General features: G+C 44.0%; 1 protein-coding gene across 1 annotated transcript; it reads right to left on the bottom strand.

The window, feature by feature from the left end:
* Positions 1-10,317: 10,317 nt before the first annotated feature.
* Positions 10,318-18,109, bottom strand: LOC308154121 (tetraspanin-16-like; the record flags this gene model as incomplete). The annotated part of the gene is made up of 9 exons (XM_080527298.1): positions 10,318-10,407; positions 11,188-11,262; positions 16,029-16,112; positions 16,231-16,317; positions 16,857-16,925; positions 17,056-17,163; positions 17,273-17,347; positions 17,493-17,690; positions 18,041-18,109. 9 exons carry the CDS (start codon positions 18,107-18,109, stop codon positions 10,318-10,320), a joined length of 855 nt encoding a protein of 284 aa, XP_080383424.1.
* Positions 18,110-21,664: the final 3,555 nt, after the last annotated feature.

Below are 21,664 nucleotides of genomic sequence, written 5' to 3'. Positions count from 1 at the left end.
TCTGTGAAGTTGTCAGAGTCGGACGGCCCAAGCATAGTAAATGTTTTTCCCGAACCAGTTTGTCCATAGGCAAAGATGGTGCCATTGTAGCCGTTTATACACGACTCAACAATGTTCCTGGCCACACTGGAGAAGACTGCGTCCTGAGCAGTGTTGGGCAATATTACTTAGTAGAGTAATATATTAGTTATTACATATTACTCCTTAAGAAAGTAATATCCTTATATGACTTATTACTTGGAATCAAGAGTAATAATATTACTTTACTTTTATATTACATATTACTTTCCCCCTTTCCACCCGCAAAAATATGTTTGCCCCGCACAAAGTTTGCAACGGAGATTAATATTTTTGTCATCCTTGACAGACACAAAGTCAAAATAGTGTCGATACTTCCAGCCGTGGAAAGTAAATGTACGCTGTTCATCATCATCCGCCATGGTTTGATTTGTTTTGAGAAACGCTGCCACGCTGTCAGTTGTCAACACACTAGGCTACGTCATAAATGTGTGCAGGATGCGGCACGTTCTAAAAGGAACAGATCTATAAGCTACTATGCACCTCAGCGCAGTGTGCTGATAGCTTGTATATCTGTTCTATCTTTGCACGCAACAACCCCGGTACTATACATGAATTATACGTTTAACAGCCATTGTAACGGGTAACGAGGCCCTTATTTGGCGGAGTAACGAGGTATAATATTACTTTTTCGCAGAGTAGTCTCGTTATATTACTCGTTACTGGGTAAAGTAATAATATTACAGTAATATATTACTTAGTAACTCGTTACTGCCCAACACTGGTCCTGAGTGACGTCCATGTCGGCCACATGGTCGTAGGTGAAGGTCCGGGGCTCGGGCTTGGAGTGGAGGCGGATGGTGCTGGGGGAGGTGACGGTGAGACAGAGACCCTGGTCCCAGACCTCTCCACCTCCCTGTTGATGAGGAAGAACAGGTGCTCAAAGCTGCGGGGTATGACCCCCCGCTGGTCATCTGTGAAGTTGTCAGAGTCGGACGGCCCAAGCATAGTAAATGTTTTTCCCGAACCAGTTTGTCCATAGGCAAAGATGGTGCCATTGTAGCCGTTTATACACGACTCAACAATGTTCCTGGCCACACTGGAGAAGACTGCGTCCTGAGTGACGTCCATGTCGGCCACATGGTCGTAGGTGAAGGTCCGGGGCTCGGGCTTGGAGTGGAGGCGGATGGTGCTGGGGGAGGTGACGGTGAGACAGAGACCCTGGTCCCAGACCTCTCCACCTCCCTGTTGATGAGGAAGAACAGGTGCTCAAAGCTGTGGGGTATGACCCCCCGCTGGTCATCTGTGAAGTTGTCAGAGTCGGACGGCCCAAGCATAGTAAATGTTTTTCCCGAACCAGTTTATCCATAGGCAAAGATGGTGCCATTGTAGCCGTTTATACACGACTCAACAATGTTCCTGGCCACACTGGAGAAGACTGCGTCCTGAGTGACGTCCATGTCGGCCACATGGTCGTAGGTGAAGGTCCGGGGCTCGGGCTTGGAGTGGAGGCGGATGGTGCTGGGGGAGGTGACGGTGAGACAGAGACTCTGGTCCCAGACCTCTCCACCTCCCTGTTGATGAGGAAGAACAGGTGCTCAAAGCTGCGGGGTATGACCCCCCGCTGGTCATCTGTGAAGTTGTCAGAGTCGGACGGCCCAAGCATAGTAAATGTTTTTCCCGAACCAGTTTGTCCATAGGCAAAGATGGTGCCATTGTAGCCGTTTATACACGACTCAACAATGTTCCTGGCCACACTGGAGAAGACTGCGTCCTGAGCAGTGTTGGGCAATATTACTTAGTAGAGTAATATATTAATTACATATTACTCCTTAAGAAAGTAATATCCTTATATGACTTATTACTTGGAATCAAGAGTAATAATATTACTTTACTTTTATATTACATATTACTTTCCCCCTTTCCACCCGCAAAAATATGTTTGCCCCGCACAAAGTTTGCAACGGAGATTAATATTTTTGTCATCCTTGACAGACACAAAGTCAAAATAGTGTCGATACTTCCAGCCGTGGAAAGTAAATGTACGCTGTTCATCATCATCCGCCATGGTTTGATTTGTTTTGAGAAACGCTGCCACGCTGTCAGTTGTCAACACACTAGGCTACGTCATAAATGTGTGCAGGATGCGGCACGTTCTAAAAGGAACAGATCTATAAGCTACTATGCACCTCAGCGCAGTGTGCTGATAGCTTGTATATCTGTTCTATCTTTGCACGCAACAACCCCGGTACTATACATGAATTATACGTTTAACAGCCATTGTAACGGGTAACGAGGCCCTTATTTGGCGGAGTAACGAGGTATAATATTACTTTTTCGCAGAGTAGTCTCGTTATATTACTCGTTACTGGGTAAAGTAATAATATTACAGTAATATATTACTTAGTAACTCGTTACTGCCCAACACTGGTCCTGAGTGACGTCCATGTCGGCCACATGGTCGTAGGTGAAGGTCCGGGGCTCGGGCTTGGAGTGGAGGCGGATGGTGCTGGGGGAGGTGACGGTGAGACAGAGACTCTGGTCCCAGACCTCTCCACCTCCCTGTTGATGAGGAAGAACAGGTGCTCAAAGCTGCGGGGTATGACCCCCCGCTGGTCATCTGTGAAGTTGTCAGAGTCGGACGGCCCAAGCATAGTAAATGTTTTTCCCGAACCAGTTTGTCCATAGGCAAAGATGGTGCCATTGTAGCCGTTTATACATGACTCAACAATGTTCCTGGCCACACTGGAGAAGACTGCGTCCTGAGTGACGTCCATGTCGGCCACATGGTCGTAGGTGAAGGCAGACCCGTCACCAGGGCCCAGTCTTAGGGTGGGCCAATGAACTGCATGGGGGGGCACAATTATTATTAACTATTTTATATAATCCGATATGCTATGGTATTCGTCATGCAACACTGACATGCATAGTAGGTTGCAGAGGCTAAATTGGACACGTAGCCTACCGATGAAGACTAGACCTAAAATTATCAGAATGCAGCAAATAACATAACAATAAACACAGGCGAAGCTGGTTTATTACAAGGCCTTGTCGACCCGAGTAGGCCTAAGCTAAAATTATTTGAATGCAAGTTACTTTATAGCGTGGAGAGGCCAAGTTGTGCATTACAATGCGCACAGGTCAATAATTGGCACCAACCCGGCACACTTACAAGAACAATAATTAAATAAATGCCAGGGATAGCCTACGTAACTAAAATTAGGAGACTGGCACGCAATCAGTGCACTTCCAAAAGGGATACAGTATGACCGACCGATCGTGTGATCATCACAGTAAACCACCCATCTACAGCAAATAGGATCAGCCAGATCCTCATCATTGAACACGTTATACACAAAGCACATTAAATATATGTTACGCTTGCCTGGCTCTTGACAAGGTAACAAAAAGGGAGACCACACATGGTTAACAATAATAAGAGATTTATTAAAGAATATAATGTTGAATGGAAATAATGATAAAGAAAATAGTAACGACAACCAAAAACGGCTGCTGGTCGACAAAGGAAGAGAGAGAGTCCATCAATCCAACCCACTCTTAAAGTGATCCAGGGACAATTAGCCTCATCACCCACACCTGAGCCCACCTGGAACACAGAGAGAAGGTAGACCGGACAACAGGTGTAATAGCGCCCACTATAGGTTCTGGTGTGGATCGTCACATATAGCATAACCGTGCAAACAGCTCATCTCTCCAGTTGAAAACGCTGTCGAGAATACAACTAGCAAATCATCACCACGGCGGGTGCCTACACACACACACACACACACACACACACACACACACACACACACACATATTAACTTACCCTGAATTCGCACTCTCGTCTCCTCCCGGCTCAGAAAAGAAGGAGGCGGCGTTTTTCAGTGCTGAATCTCCTCATCAGTAAGTCCTTCCACTCATCCTTGAACTTGTGGGTGAGGTCCTTTTCGAAGGCAAGCTGAATCAGTTGAGCCTTGCGCTTGTGCAACATGCTGCGCCGATGCTCAGAGAAAACATTTTTAAGGGTTGAAAAAGAGTTTTCACAAGTCGCGGTAGACGCTCCCAAAGTTAGGGCGAATGTATAAGCTTGGAGGACAGTTGGCATGGCCTGGAGTGCTGAGTGGAACGTACTGAGAATATTGGCTATTGTCCATTTTCCATCTTTGGGGGGAAACGAGGTGTCCTCCATCTTCTTTACCAGGAACCCACGAGCCACAGCATATTCAGATTCAACCACTTCAGTTCGAGCTAATCTTAGGAGAGGAGTGACCTTCGATGGATCCATGAAATCCTCGGCCTCTGGGTTTAAAGCAGCCAGCGCACCAATGAGCTCGCAGCTGCGCTCTCCAAAACGCGCATCCATCTCTCCTTGCACAGCATCAATAACACTGTAAAACACTCTCAGGAACTCTGTCTTTTCGTCAGTGTCCCTCTGTGACTGTCCAACCGTTCCTTCAACTACAAATGCACCAAAGCTCTTGTTAATTGTGCGTCTTCTCTTAGTTGGACAGCTGGGACCAGCCTCGTCAGTGGCTGAGGCTGGAGGAGAGCAGAGGTCCCAGAGCGCAGTAAACTCATCCTCTGTGCGCAGTGATTTTACGCATTCAGATGCACTGTTCACAAGAGTAACCGCAGTGAACAGGTCCATGTTCTCACTTTGTAGCAGTCTGTTTGGTGGCTCGAAAAGTAACAAAACTTTCTGAACAACGTGTGCCGTAAAAAGAAAGCTGCGTTGTGATATGGCACGAAGAAGCCCAGTAGCCTCGACACGCGCCTCAGCATGGCCCCGCGCGTTCTCCACCTCGGTCAACACCGTGGATATATCCTGGAAACTTTTCAGCACCACATTGACTGTTGCCAAATGGCCAGTCCATCTCTGGTCCAAGAGGCGTTTCAAGGTCTCGCCCTTGTATTGAATGTTGACGGTTGGCCTCCTGATGAACTTATATAGCATATCGCATACGCTGAAAAATTCCTGGACAGCCTCTTCACAGGACATGGCATGAATCACAACTAAGTGAAGTTGGTGATTAAAACAATGAATATATGGTATGTCACGACCCAGTTTGTTCTGTAGCAGTTTCTGCACACCGCCGTGTGACATTAGTGACGCGCCATCGTAAACCTGACTCAGGATTTTGTCAGGGCTCAGTCCAGCTTTCTTGAGCTCATCAATGATGACACCTGTTAGTGTCTCTGCATCCCCCTTCTCTGACGTGGACATTACCAATAGGCGCTCACTGACCCCGTAGCTCTCATCATCAACATAGCGCACAACTATCGATATGTTTTCCTGGCCTGTAGGATCCCGTGTCCCATCCACTTTTATTGTGTACCAGCTGTCCCCTACTTGTCTCACTATCTCCTCTGTCACAAGTTTGCTCATCATTTCTATAATCTCGTTTTGGATTACTGGGCTGGTGTAGCGTGCATTGTGTGGAATTGCTTGTGTGATCTTTGCCAGTTCTGCATCTTTACGCATGGTGTACTCGAACAGCGACAAGAACAGCCCAACGGAACCATGGTCATCGTCTAGCACACCGGCAAAACCACAATTATCTCCACGTAGGGGCAACTGATTGACCACTAAAAACTCGAGCATATCAATGATAGCTGACATGTAATATCTGTTGCGTGCCAGCCAGTGGCGGATACAGAAAGTGGCTGATGGGTAGGCCTGGAAAAATCTGGGTAGGCCTGAGTGAAACTCATCACCGCACGTTTTAGACCTATGTATGAGCAGCCAGATGGATGGAACACAACCGGGCTCGCGATCATAGGCGCCGATTTATGTTTCTGCCCGTGGGTGCTCGAAACATTTGGGTACGACCAACACGCATGCACACACACGCACACGCACGCACGCACACACGCAAAAATATTCGCATGGACTGGAGGAGATCACTATGCAGACCATGAAACGAACGGAAAATAAATAAAGTACCTGTCTACCCAGAGAATGCAACGGACAGCCAAACAAGTTATTATAATACACACACGCAAGGCATTCAAGCGCACGCAATAGTCAATGAATTAACCAATAACCATCAACTATGGAGGACCAAGTATAGAAATTGTAATAAGAAATGCCTGTATTATCATTTGCAAGCTTTTAACTGTGGGTGTTGACAGTCCAGTGCAAACCGAAAGCTCAAGTTGAATCATACATGTACCTGGCTCGGACCAGTTGTGGTGATCCATCATTTTATTACAAAACCTAACGCTGCTTATTAGGGGATTTACGTAAACTGGTGTATACACATATATTGTTGTGTAAAGTTGTGTGCTTCTATTGTATTATATTATTATATCCAGTGAAGGCATACACAATGTTGTTCCACACAAATGCGGGACAATGTTAGCTGTTTAGCCATCGTAGCGCGCACACTGAACAACTGGTCAAGGTCAACTGAACAATCAGAGTAAACGTAAAAGAGGAAGCAATGTAAACGTAAGAGAGGAAGTTGAATATTATTAGTTTTAATACATACGTTTAATCATTTCCAAGACAAAACTATTCACATTACAGTTAGTTAGTGAAAATTAAACTTTAAAAATATTTTATTATAAAAAAATATGTGTTTTTATGAATCTGACTGGGTGGGCCAGCTGTCAATCTGGGCGGGCCTAGGCCCACCCAGGCCCACCCATAGATCCGCGCCTGGTGCCAGCTGTTCGGAGTTTAGGAGAGTGGAAATCTCCCTTCCCGTCTCTTTACGTTTTACAGAATCCCTCCACATTGCTTCACAGGCTAAATGCTCCTTTGAAAGGGCATGCTTATTTAAGCCCTTGTTTGTTTCCACGGCATGTTTCCAGTCACAAAATCCCCTAATGGAGAAGGTTGCATCGGATGATTTGAATGTTCTACATGCGTAGCAAAACGCGGCGTCCTTTTTCATCGAATATTCAAGCCAGTCCCTGTTCCTATACCAGCTAGAGGCGAATGATCGTTTTTTTGCACCAAACATCCGGACTGGATATTTGGTCAAAATAACCTGTTTAGGCTGGTCCATTCCAAGGTCATCCGATGGCTCCACCACTGAACCAAGATGAACAGTAGTCGTCGGGGGGCTAGCAAGGCTAGTAGTAGCCCTAGCCCTAACATTTGTTGGGCTAGTAGATAAACTCGCCTCGCTAGTGGTAGCCGTCGGGGTGCTGCTAGTGTCTGTGTCAGGCTGCCCACAGTCGCTAATGCTGGTTATATGTCCATCGGGGTTGGGTGCAGCTGCACCTTTCGAGGATTTACCGGCGGTAATCCACTTTCTTATATCCATATTCAAAAAGCTTTATCCAAGCGCAGATTTCACTCAGCTGCTCAGTGCACGCCTGCCTCACACAACTGAAATGGCGGGAGCAGCAGCGTGTGTACTGCGTAGCGTGACTAGCGTCACGTGCAACTTTCAACTTTCAACTTTCAAATGATTGGTTGTCACTAGAATCCCGTCCAACAAAATGAATAACACACTATTGTTTCTCAATTTTAATGTCTTCATTTAACATAAAATATGAATAATTTTTTAAATATAAATATATTTCTTTATTTTTAATTTTATATCTGGCCGCCAGTTGGGGGGGCACCAGCACGTCTGTGGGCGGGCCCGGCCCCCTGAGGCCCGCCCATAGTGACGGGCCTGGGTGAAGGTCCGGGGCTCGGGCTTGGAGTGGAGGCGGATGGTGCTGGGGGAGGTGACGGTGAGACAGAGACCCTGGTCCCAGACCTCTCCACCTCCCTGTTGATGAGGAAGAAAAGGTGCTCAAAGCTGCGGGGTATGACCCCCCGCTGGTCATCTGTGAAGTTGTCAGAGTCGGACGTCCCAAGCATAGTAAATGTTTTTCCCGAACCAGTTTGTCCATAGGCAAAGATGGTGCCATTGTAGCCGTTTATACACGACTCAACAATGTTCCTGGCCACACTGGAGAAGACTGCGTCCTGAGTGACGTCCATGTCGGCCACATGGTCGTAGGTGAAGGTCTGGGGCTCGGGCTTGGAGTGGAGGCGGATGGTGCTGGGGGTGGTGACGGTGAGACAGAGACCCTGGTCCCAGACCGCTCCACCTCCCTGTTGATGAGGAAGAACAGGTGCTCAAAGCTGCGGGGTATGACCCCCCGCTGGTCATCTGTGAAGTTGTCAGAGTCGGACGTCCCAAGCATAGTAAATGTTTTTCCCGAACCAGTTTGTCCATAGGCAAAGATGGTGCCATTGTAGCCGTTTATATCGGTTAACATTCCGGAAAGAGGAAGATTTATTTGGCGCTCTAACATTTATAGACATGAACCTAGCGTGAGTATGCAAATGAGATCAACAGTCAACAACGTGAACGTGACATGTTTCTTTATGACTTCTAACACTGTAGCTGATCGGCTTGAATATAATCTAAGAGAGTTCAAGTTTAAACAACTCCTAAAGTTCTGAAATGTTCCTGAAATGTACTGCTCCTTTGATACTGTATTTCCCCTGTGTGGTTGCTTATGCAGTAATATGGTTTGTGGGTGGTTAATATCAGAATAAAACGTGCAGACTGCAGAATGAGTGTTTCTGGTTTATTTTATGAAGCTGTGTATTTTTACACTGTGTTGCCCAGTCAATAAACATGTTTCCTTATGACTTCTAACTTCTCTGGGCGTGCATTTCAACCCGTTCACACGCCGCATGCTAGTGTTTATGTTAGCCGTTTACGTTAGCCGTTTACGTTAGCCCAATATTGCTAGCTTATAGCAAGGAGTCTGGCTTTAGATGGTAGACTCGCCAGCCAATGAGGGGGCAATGAGGGAGTGCTTCGCCAACCAATCAGGTAGCGGTATTGCCCTGCCTCCCCCTACCATCCGAGGTTTCGTTAATTCGCGCCAGGGAGAGGAAGTCGGCCACGACCATTTGTGCCCCTGGCCTATGGACCACCCTGAAGTTGAAGGGTTGCAACGCGAGGTACCACCGGGTGATCCTCGCGTTGGTATCCTTCATGCGGTGGAGCCACTGCAGGGGAGCATGGTCGAGTAGAGGGTGAACGAGCGCCCCAGCAGGTAGTACCGGAGGGCGCCGACCGCCCACCGACCCGTGGCAAAAGTATCCCGGCGGAAGTGGCCCGGCTGCCCGCACCGCCAGCACCCCTCCTCTGCCGCCCGCGGGGCCGTCTGCGGGGTGGGAGTTGGCCCCCCATGTGTGCCCCACACCCCGGCGGCCCGCCCCGTCCTCGGGGCGGGGACTGGTCCCTCTGGCCGCGGCTCCATTCCAGGCCGTACCCCGCCGGCCCAACGGCGCGAAGCCGGGGTCGGGGTAGGGCGCGTGACCGGGGTTGCGCCCGGGCTTGGAGCCATCGGCCGGGGAAGGTGGTTCTCCGCGAGGGCTACCGCGGAGGCGAGGTCGGCGGGCCGGTGGTAGGAGACCCAGGCGGAGGTGCGTGCCGGTAACCCCTCGATAAATCTTTCGAGAACCAACAACTCCACCACCTCCGCCCCCGACCTCTCCTCCGGGTTCAGCCACCGCCGGGCCTGGTCCCTCAGCTGCTGGGCATATAGCGCTGGGCGGCCGCCCTCCGGGAAACCCAAGGCGCGGAACCGGCGGCGATGTTCTTCGGGATGGAGCCCCAGCCGGTCCCGGATCGCCGCGGTCACGAAGGTGTAGTCCGTCTGGGCGGCCGCCGGGAGCCCGTACGCCGCGAGCTGGGCTTCCCCGATGAGGAGGGGCAGCAGCTGGGACGCCCACACCGCCTCCGGCCACTCCGCCGCCCGTGCCAGCCCCTCAAACGTGGCGAGGAAGGCCTCCGGGTCATCCAGCTCCCCCCTCTTCTGGGGCCGGACCCGGTGATCTCCCTCCGGTGCCCGCTGCCGGTCCAGGAGCCCCCGGAACATGGCTCGCTCCTCGGCCTGGCACCGCGCCATCTCTGTAAACATTTCCTCCTGGGCCCGCTGCATGTGGACCAGGTGTGTTACGACCTGGCCCAATGGTGACTCCATACTCCTGGTTTCGTGCCGACCTCCACTACTGTGCCCCACGTTGGGCGCCAGATGTAGCAGATTCTAGGCACAGAGGGAGGTCGACACAGAGGACTGGGTTGAGCCCAGCGTTTTTATTCGGTACAGCTCAGCACGTCACCGACGTGCTGGCGGAATTCACTTGCGAGCAAATAATAAACACCACTAAACAATAATACGCCCTTTCGGGAATCGCTCGCACACCCCTTTCGGGCTCGGCTCGCTCGCCTGGTAACGTCGTCTCTTTCTTCTGGGCACGCACTGTCTCTCTCGACATGCGCTTTCTCTCTCTCCCGTTCACTGCCAGGGGGAACAAACACACACAGGTTATAAGACCGGCTGGGTGCTGAGGCTGATCACTGACACCTGTCCGTAATCAGCTCCGACACCCATCTCCCACTGACAGTCTGGCTCCCTCTACAGGCCAGAACGCGCCATGCTCCCCACAATCATATTCTCTATCAACCGTCTTTTACCAATATACTGTACAGCAGTGGAAGCTGGTGGAGGTAAAAATCGGAGGACTTCATTGTAACGCATGGGATGGAATGAGGAATGCTATCAAACACATGAAATGAACGCCGTACTCTGGCGTTTGCCTCTCTCTTGGCTAGAAGAGCTATCCTGCTGAGATGGAAAAGTGCAGCCCCGTCCACTCATGCTCAATGGCTTAGGGACATTATGTCCTGTCTTAAATTAGAGAACATACGTTACTCAATAACTAAACTAACAAAGACATTTGATAAGGTGTGGGGGCCCTTCTTAGACTACTTTCAGGAGTTAGATCCAGACATGCTGTCCTGTTGAGATGCATTTTGAGTTGTTTTATACATCCAGGAAACCTTTTTTTATTTTTTTATAATTGCATTTATTTACTTTTCTTTTCTCCTTTCCTTTCAATATGACATTATAATCAATGTGGACACCCTGTGGCATTTTCTTTTCATCTGATGAAGAAGATCTGTACATAAGTATACTTTGTTTGGAGCAAGGATTGACCGGGGGAGGGGAGGGTGGGAGCAATGTTTGTTGTTAACTATGACTGTGCTGTGTTAATATATATATATTAAAAATAAAGCATTTGATATAAAAAATTAAAATAAACCACATGAAATGGAATGAGCCTGTCCTCTGATTTCTACCTCCACCAGCCTCCTCTAAGTGTACAGTCAGTGAATGGGCTGTCTGCTTGCTTACCAAAGGTTTAAACACCAGGATCACCACTGCTCCAGCAATCTCTGCTATGAAGACCACCAACACTATTACAAAGAACTAGAGAGAAGACAGGGGGAGGGAAAGTGTTCATGGGAAGAGGAACGTGAGAATGAGTATTGGGAATGAAACATGCATTTACAATAGTTACATCTTCAGATCTGCAGGCCACCCACTATTAACCACTACTATCAAGGCAATATTTGATCTGAATCTGAACATTCAAAAGTTGTTATGAGTGGTTCCAACAATGAAAAGTATGACAGTTGTTGAGTGTTGAGTCAGTGTCATATCATTGATCCCATCATGTGCAGCACTGGTGGAGGTAGAAATCGGAGGATTAGCGACACCGAACAGGTTCCCTGCCACGCACACGTATGTCGATCGCAATTGCATTCCTGCAACGATACAGCCCGATACAAATGGAATTGATAAATATATAGTTCAGCATTGACTCTATTAAACCTTATGTTGTGTTCACATAAAACAAAGTTTGATAGAAGATGCGCATCCCATCTAATTGATGTTGATTGATATTTACAGACAGTACAACAATTAACTCAAGGCTTAAGTCTAATCCTAGACTAAAAAGCGTCTTCAATGGAGATTTGACATTGTAATGGATAATGGCTGACGGTTAAACTATGTATCTTTTGTAGTTTTGAGATAGATTACTTCATTAAACACTGAATAGTGTGTCTTGTATAATGAGTAGTTAAGATGTAAGTCACGAAGTGGTTTCTCATGCTCACTCTCCCTATCTAGTTGACAAGCCTAGTTTATATCATTGATCTGTGGTTGAACCCTGAGGTTAGGAGCACCAAAGTGTTTCATGTGCCAGTTTCTGTGTGTACTTCATGGCCTCGAACCATACTGTTTAATATTCTAATAATAATAATAATAATAATAATAACTTTATTTATATAGCACTTTCCGTCAAAGTGCTTTACAAGTACAATAAGTAAAAAACAACACATTTTAGACTATATAAAAACAGCTATTTCAATTTTAAAAACACAATTTCGCACCACAAATATAATAGGTAAAAACAAAAATGTTAAACAAATTTAAAAACAACTATTTCAATTTAAAAACACACATAAATTACAACAGCACAAAGAACAGCCTATGACATGTAGACAACACAAAACAGGTGGGTCTTTAGCTTATTTTTAAACACTTCCACTGATTCTGCCTGTCTGATATCAAGTGGAAGACGGTTCCAGAGAGTTGGTGCCCGGAAAGAGAACGCACGCTCACCGATTGTCTTTCTTCTAACCCTAGGAATAGTGAGCAGGGCAGAGCCTTGTGAGCGCAGAGCCCTTGAGGGCACATATGGGACGAGAAGGTCCTTTAAATAAGAAGGAGCGGTGCCATTTATAGCTTTGTAAGTTAGCAGGAGCAACTTGAAATCCGCTCTAACATGGACAGGGAGCCAATGAAGGGAGGCCAGCACTGGTGAAATATGGTCGTATTTCTTGGACCCAGTCAAAATGCGAGCTGCAGCATTTTGGACCATTTGTATGCCATGGAAGCTCTTTTTTGGCAATCCCGACAAAAGGACATTACAATAATCTAATCTGGATGTCACAAAAGAATGGATCAGAACCTCAGCATCTTCAAAAGAAAGGATTGATCTAATCTTGGCAATTCTTCTGAGGTGAAAGAATGCTATTTTTATCACCCCCTTTATGTGAGGGTCAAATGTGAGGCTCTGATCCAGAATGACACCGAGATTTTTAACCTTGTCCCTGCACTGGATGACACAATCATCCAAGGTCAAGACAAGACCATCACCTGGATGAATTAGTCTAGTTGGACCGAATTTTATCATTTCAGTCTTGTCTGAATTTAATAGCAGAAAGTTCGCTGATAACCAGCCCTTCACAGCAGCCAGACAGGTCTTTAACGTAACTAAGTCTGAGACATTTCCTGCTGTTATAGGCATATATAGTTGTAAATCATCAGCATAACAATGAAAAGCAAGACCAAAAGAACGCAAGATCTGACCCAGTGGTGCCAAGTACAGTGAGAACAACAGAGGGCCCAGAACGGACCCCTGTGGGACTCCATACTTCACTGCCCGGGATGCAGACAATATGTTATTGTGTAGAACACATTGGGATCTATTTAACAGGTATGACTCTAGCCACTGGAATACTTGGCCTGAGATGCCAAACAGGTTCCTGAGCCTATCTAGTAATATGTGATGATCTACTGTGTCAAAAGCAGCGCTCAGGTCCAACAATAAAAGAACAGATGAGTCGACCGTCAATAGTAAGTCATTTACCACCTTAGTGAGTGCTGTTTCAGTAGAGTGGTTGGTGCGGAATGCCGACTGTAGTGGCTCAAACAGATTATTTGAAGACAGAAAATTTACAAGCTGTTTTGAGACCACTTTTTCAAAAACCTTAGATAAAAAAGCCAAATTCGAGACAGGTCTATAACTTGCCAGTGAGAGTGGCTCTAGACCCGGTTTCTTTAATAGGGGTTTAACCACTGCAGATTTAAAACAGGCTGGGAAAACTCCATTTAAAAGAGATAGATTGAGGATAGCTAAGACATAGGCTCCTAGAGTTGACCAAAGATCCTTAATAACCCAGGCTGGTAGCGGATCCAGGGAGCAAGTTGTGGATCTAGAAGCCACGACCACCTTAGTCAGATCATCTAATGAGATGGACTCAAACTCCAAGAAAACATTTCCTGAATAAGGGGGCAAAATGGCACCAAAAACTAATCCCCCCATGGATGGCTGTGGTATCCTGGCTCTAATAGCCTCTACTCTGTCATCAAAAAAGTCAGAAAATCATATGCTGACACTTCAGTACAGCTCTTTTTCTGATGACCTTGTGTCAACCGAGCAACAGTGTCAAAAAGAAGTCTGGGATTGTGCTTATTTGTAGCTATCAGATTCGAATAGTAGGCTGCCTTCGCCGCATCCATCCCAGACTGATAAGTGATCAGATTTTCGTGCCACAGTTGATAATGCACCTCCAGCCTAGAGCCACGCCACTGGCTCTATAGGATGCTTATGTAAGTTAGCGTGTAAGTTAGCGTGTATGAATCCTATAGGCTGTATAGCAGTCTTTTGTCTCTGAAAACTACATAAACTCATGTATGTGAACTTTATACTTTGAAGACTGTACCCTATACATCTTCCCGACCAGTCGGATTCATTAAACCACCAAAGATATCTCTGAGTGTGTCGTTTGTCCTCTGAATCCTCAAGATCATCACTTTTTAAAAATAAAATCCCTACAATTGAAAGTGTGATTTAGTCCAGGACTAGGCTTAAGTGTTGTCTGTGCAACCAGCCCAAAGTCATTTGTTTCTGCTATGACCCTTTACGTATCAGCCTCCTTAAAAGTATAACCCTGAGGAGAGAGCAAGGAAAACCCTTAAAGTAAATACAGAAGTTCAAATGAGGTTGTTCTGTATGAAGCTAAGTGAACACTCCCATTTCTTCTTCAATAGTGTATGTGTAATAGATGGAAAGAACACCCTTTTTAATTCACATTGAAAATTGTAAAAGTTGTACATTGAAAGTTCAGTTGGCGATGAAAAGCAGTTTACCCAAAAAAGCGTAACAGATTGTGATCATTGTGATGAGTTGCCATGTGTTGTAATTCATCTGGTCATTCTTAGGCTTATGCTCACAATACATAAAAAAATGGTTTCCCTTCAATAGAAGAATATAGAAACCACAATCAATAAAAAATCCCCTTGCTCATCTTGGAGCACTTTGAGCTGCAACGTTTGCAGGAAAAGCACTATACAAATAAAAAGTTAGTATTATTATTATCTAGATTTTCAACTGCTGATCTGTTACTTCACAAGGATTATTGGCCATCCACACAGTGTGCAATACCTGTCTCAGACTTCATGGATGTGCAAAAGTCTGACACCTAGTGAACAATAGTTCAAATGAAGGTTAACCTTACATTCAGTTCACTTGTCAATCTTTTATTTCGTGCAACTGCAGCAATTGCAAGGAATTACCACAATCTCAAATGAATATGAATTGAGGGTAGTTAGACCTGAAGTCAAAACCTGACTGCAATGTCCAGCACTCTACACATCTCAGTAACCACATAATTCCACATGGGGGCGCTAATGTCATATTTATGAGCAATGTAAACTTCACCTGAGAAGATGCAGTGCAGGTATCAAACATAAAAAAACAAAACAAAAACATACTCTTTCTTTTTCATCCATTGAACATTTAATATAACTTTTAAAAGAATCCATATAACAAGAATATTTCCAAGAAAAACATTAACTGTCATTGTTTAGCAGACCTTTATTGTCTGTGTGTGTCTGGGTTGGTGGTGGCATCCTCTGGCCTAGGTTCCGAAGCTGCTTATTCTAGTAATGATGCCTCTCATCTCCAGCTTAAAGAACAGAACCATGGCAAGGATCATTGATGCCAACTACAAACAATAGAGGGGGGAGAGAAGCAAACAATGAATGAACGTATAGTATAGGCAAAGGCAATGGCACATTTATTTGTATAGCACATATTCATACAACAATAAAAAGTGCAATATAATAACAATTAAAAAGTTCGTTTTTTTTTTTTTTAAGTCGAAAAGAATTGATCATGTCTAATCTACACAAATAAATGAATAAATCCATTATTAGCAAACAAATAATTATATATTTGCATTGTGTCTTTCATCTTTCAAATCCTCTAGTGCAGCTGATAAAATGTAACCCCCCAAAAAGTAGCACAATAGGTGCAGGCCTATCGGTGTTTAGGTTACCCTAATCTAGAGGAAAGTTCCACCATGAAAGTGCAGTGTAGTTCGCAGCCGACAGTACTGTACCTCCATGACACATATGACGCTGGCTGCTGAGCCCAGGATGACACACTGCTCTTCGATCACTGCAATGACCTTGCTGAAGCAGCTCTGGGGAGAAAACAGAGGGGGCATTTTTAGACCCAGACACACACACACGCACACACACACACACACACACACACACACACACACACACACAGTGTAACAACGCCTTAGAACTCAGTACTTGTGGTTGGATCAGATTAGTAACAACTGTAATTCCGTCACAGGCTGCGAGGGTCTTGTTCACACAGCATGTCTTTGGGTATTTCAACTAGTGTTGTTCCGATACCGATACTAGTATCGGCATGGCCACCGATACGCACAAAAATGCTGGTATCGGTATCGGCGAGTACTAACAAAAAAAAAATCCGATTTTTTTTTTTTTTTTTTTTTTTTTTTTTAAAGTACTAAAGTTATTTTGTTTGTAAATGTTCACTTGCTGTTGCACTACTACTACGACTGTTTTATATCTTAAATGGATATTGCACTGATTGGCATCTGTGAGAGCCACATTTCAGGTTTTATAAGGGGTTGATTTTCTTGTCACCATACCAGGTAGACAATAAAAAAAAGTTCTATAGTATTCACTCTCTGTTGGTATTTTTTCCTGTTTTACAAAGGTTTTGAGCAGTGCCAGACTAAGTGTTGGCAATAATTTTACATCGAGGTGAGTATGCGGCTCCAAAAAAAAAAGTTTTTTTTTTTTTTTTTTTTTCCTTTTCAAAAACCGGTATCGGCAAGTACTGCACGGTCAGGTATCGGTATCGGTATCGGGATCAAAAAATGGTATCGGAACAACACTAATTTCAACCCTGTGGTTTTGCTGAACACAGAGTCCTTGAAATCCATGGTCAAGTTCTCAAAGCCACAGCATTTGAACTGAAGTGATTAAAAAACACAGAGAAAGAAATCTAATACATGTGAATTGATAACTATCTAATGTCTCAAATATAATCATCTCATAACGGAACCACATAATCATGCATTTTCTAAAATGTTCCCATCTTACTTTGATCATGACTGTGTTCCACGCTGTAGAGATAGGGTCTATTGCTGCTGGGCCCCTATACCCAGTCAACAGGGACTTCCTGCTTGCGTTGTGCACCACTAAGCTAACCTGAGACAAAGACGCATCGCTGCTTATTTGAAGGCATTTATTTATAGTGCATCCACATCATACAATAACTTTATGATTCCAATGCTGTTAAACAATGAATTTGTCTTACCAGATCCCTGTAAACAAAGACAAAAATGGTCCCCACTAGTTCAGCAACAAAAGGCATTGTCATGGTGAAGAAGAACTGTTGAGAAAATATAATTGAAGTAAAAGTGGTCTCCACTGGAGCTCGCAGGATCAGTAAAAGGAGAATAGAACTGAGCAATAGGCAACACAATCATTGTCTGGCGACTTGGAATAAAGACAGCAGACTATTGTCTCTCTCTCACCAGTATGATGACGAAACGGTTCTCTTTCCAGGCCCCAAAGCAGCCGATGAGACTTGCGCTGCTCAACACAGCGCTCATGCCGATGCTGATATAGCTGATGTAGACAAGCTGGGCAGAGTAGGGGCCCAGCACACCCCCAAAGGTAGCTGCTCCATATCTAATCCACGCACCAAGACCCAGGAGGAGAAGCCCACTTACCTGAAAGGCAGGGGGAGGATATTGGGTCTTAAGCTTTCTTGAACATCATTTTAACATTTGAGTTGTTTTCGACTGATGAATTATGATTCTGATTTCATTAGATTTCAAATGTAGTGATGGAGTGCAATAGGTTTATATTATATTATAATTACACTTTATATTACAATTCTGTTGTACATTTATATTATGACTATTAATGAATTTCATGTATCTGAGATTTGTGAGGAGGACAAAGAGCAAATTGAAGGCTAATTCATAAAAAAAATATCATGTAATTTCAAGTGTTGCTTTATTGCTAATAAATGCTTTATAAATGCTTATAGGGTACTAAGGTGGGTAGAAATACTTACATAAAGTATCCCACACAGAAGCAACATCAAATACCGCATCCACTTATACAGGTTGTCAGGTGTGGCCATTTCAGCCGGTCAGTGTGCTAGCTAGCAGAGTGTTAGCTAGTTCTCATCAACCTGAGAGAATCAAATGTCGGCACCAACTTCACCCCTTCAATACCATTTGCTGCTGCAAAGTACTCAAAACGTTCAGTGTAGGAGTTCCACTGCTCCGTACCTTCCTCAAAGGGGCCGATGCTTCCCAATATCCCCGCCATAATAACAGCTGGGATAGGCTGGGCTGGTTCAGCTGGCTGCCGCTGTTCGCCGTCAGACATGCGTCACTTTCACTGCCGGTGCTAGCAATGCTAATGTTGTTAGCATACCTTGGTAGCCTGGCTCCGTCATAACGTCTCCTAACTCTACTACAAAACCGACGAAAACACACGTAAGTCTCGCCGATCCTCGTCGCCACTTGTTATATCCTAACTAGGTATGTTGATATAACTAAATATACTTTCTATACAGTAGAGCAAGCAGGAGATGGAGACCGTGTTACTGTAGTGGTGGTAACTTTATTAGTCAACAACCGGAACACATAACACGTCATACATATATACTAGGCAGAGGCCGGATGCCCCACAAGGTGGTAGTATAAGTACATGACACAAAGGGGGAAAGGGGCATCGTATCAGATCGTATCAGATGCCTCTAATAACTGATTATCTAACTATTTATCTATCTGTCTGAATGATCAGATACGACTGTAGTTTAACAGGTACCTCTAGTACCTCTTGTTCTCATACCTTACGAACAAGCTAGTTTGCGGCGAACTTAATATTCCTAATGTGGCCCAACATGGCTACTAGCTCTAGTTATTAGCTAACGAGCTAGATAGCAAACATGAAAACATATTTCACGAGATTATATTGTAATTAGTCATTATTACGTTTAACACCAGCATTCAAGTCTAAAACTCGGACAATGTAACTACTATTAACAGGCCTGGCTAACTCTTTAGCTAGCATCAGGTAGTCGGTTTCCCACAGCAACAGGTTGCCTATAAGTTCTTCTTGTTCTGATTGGCTGAGACGTTTATTTAAAAGTTCGCAAGTTTTGAGAGCTTGTAAATCTATACTGGTTTAGCAAGGACATTACCTCTGCTTGCAAAGATCTTTACTGTTTTTCCTCGTTCAGTCATCTATTTCTATTTCAGGTTAAGTAAATGTACATGAAAACAAAACACGTAAGCTAGATAAATACACATTTATTTTTAAAAAACTTTATAACATTTACAATGCATCAGTAATCTTGTTTATTTTCTCATCTCATCCTCCATTTTTTTTTTTACATTATATTTCCTGATAGCGACAGCCGTTGTATAATGTGATAGACCTTGTCTGATGATCTGATATAATCTGCAGAACAGTGAAATGGACACTGAAATAATGTGATGTATGACATAATATTGAAGGTCTACGGTACAGTGGAGGCTGGTGGAGGTAGAAATCGGAAGATGGGCTCATTGTAATGCATGGAATGGAATAAGGAATAGTATCAAACACATGTGACTTCTACTACCTCCACAGGTAAAATATGCAATATCAAATATGGGATGCAGTTTTCAGTAAATTACCAGAAATACATATTTACAGTAGGCCTACATTCATTGTAGACAGTAAAGTACAGGACTTAAGTACAAATAGAAAGTTTGTGATTATCCAGTAATTTTCTTTGATATGAACTGGCTCAGTTCAGTGATGGGAGTATGGAGCTATTTTAGTGCCATCAGAAATTGAATTGTATTTGACAGATTGAATTGAATATGAGCACAAATTGAATTGTATTCGACAGATTGAATTGTATTCAATTCAGTTTTCATTATTTTCATTCAGTTTTCAAATTCAGTTTCTCAAAATACAATTCTTTTTTCCTCAAAATACAATTCAGTTCTCTAAATACAATTCAGTTTTACTCAAAATACAATTCAGTTCTCAAAATACAATTCAGTTTTTCTCAAAATACGAGTTCAGTTTTAGAGGCACTCATCCATAATATTCAACTGCATAGTGGCTCAATATTTATATCAATATCAGTGGACAATATTTACAGTAAGCGTATCTGAATAAGCATATAATATGTTGTGACCTACTGTAGATGTTTAGAGAGAAATGAGGTGGTGTTGTTATCGTTATTGTGCCTATAGAAGATATGGAACACAGTCCCCTCAGTTTGAAAACACCAGGTTTAGAACATTGTAACCATAATCGGTCTTGCATAACAAAGACAGCCTAATAATCAGTTTAAAATGCTTTACTGTCCATTTGCTGAATTAGTTTGGTTAAAAGCATCAATCATGTACATTTCTTTTAACATTTATTTAGAGGTTCATGTACATTTATTTAGATATATTCTATTTGTCTCTATTGAACCCATTTGCTTTTGAAGTTATTTCAACATTATGGCGTAAATACTTTCTCAGGTCTTTCTTTACGTTACCACTGTGGTGATAATCTCTATTAACTGACCCTCAGTGTATAGGCCAATTCCTGTTTCGTTAAAGGTAAAAAAAAAAAGTGTCAATATCATGCATATTATGATGATGTCGATATATTAGTGTATTTTGTATGGATGTTTTAAAAATAACTTTTATTTCATTAAACTGTGTACTAAACACTCATTGTTGGGGTCCTTTCAGGTGAGAACAAAAAGATGTCAGATGCCAAATTAACCGCAATTCTGTTACTGCCGCTCTCATTGTTTCAAATGGAAGCCCCTGCACACAGCAAGCGGGTGGACAGGAGGTGACATGGCTTTGTCATATGAGTTGAGTATGAGAATGTGAGGTCACAGCATGTAGGACAGATAAGACAACAGGGCATGGGCTGGAGATAAGACTTATCCAATGCCATGATGCCAGGCGAGGCACATGACTTCACACATAGATCATTAGACTGACGTTCCACAGTGGCCACACCTCTCTACTGGGGTACAGAAGTGCAGTTTCCAATGGGGTTTTTCCAATGTGTTTTCCAGTGGGGTACAATCATCATAACTATAATGCAGGTGATTGATGGTGATGACTGCTAACTATTTTGATAATGACACCCATAGGCCATTAAAAAGTTTATTGAAACAACAACAGCGATTGAATCACACAATTGTGTCACAGACAGAACACATAATCTGTTTTTGAGGATGGCAATTATTATCAAAGCTTGTTGATTTGTAGGCTGTGTGCTTCAGTGATGTGATGGTCTGAGCAACAAAAATGGAAGTGAGGTTTAAATATGATTGGAAAAAATGTGAATTGACTTTGTTTTTTTAGCTATTATGGTGTAATGCGAATGTGAGACAAGGTGAGACACTACACAACATCACCACCATGTGAGGTTGTTATATCATCTAGTTCATAAATAGCACTGCATGAATATTGCAACGATGCTCGTCAACGTGTTATTTCTGTGGGTAACATGACAGCACAGCGGGAGGCTAAAGTGAGTCTGGTGTGAGACAGGATCACACAAGCGATGCATAACGAAAATCAAGACGAAAATAGATGCTGTCAAAGATTTATTCACAAGTACAAAAATGTATATACATATACAGATAGCACACAAGACGACACATAACTTTTCGTGA

This window comes from Nansenia antarctica (assembly GCF_963989245.1).
Source record: "Nansenia antarctica genome assembly, chromosome: 3".
Lineage (NCBI taxonomy): Eukaryota > Metazoa > Chordata > Actinopteri > Argentiniformes > Microstomatidae > Nansenia > Nansenia antarctica.
Note: the sequence above shows the minus strand (reverse complement) of the source record. Positions and strands in the feature narration are given on the sequence as shown.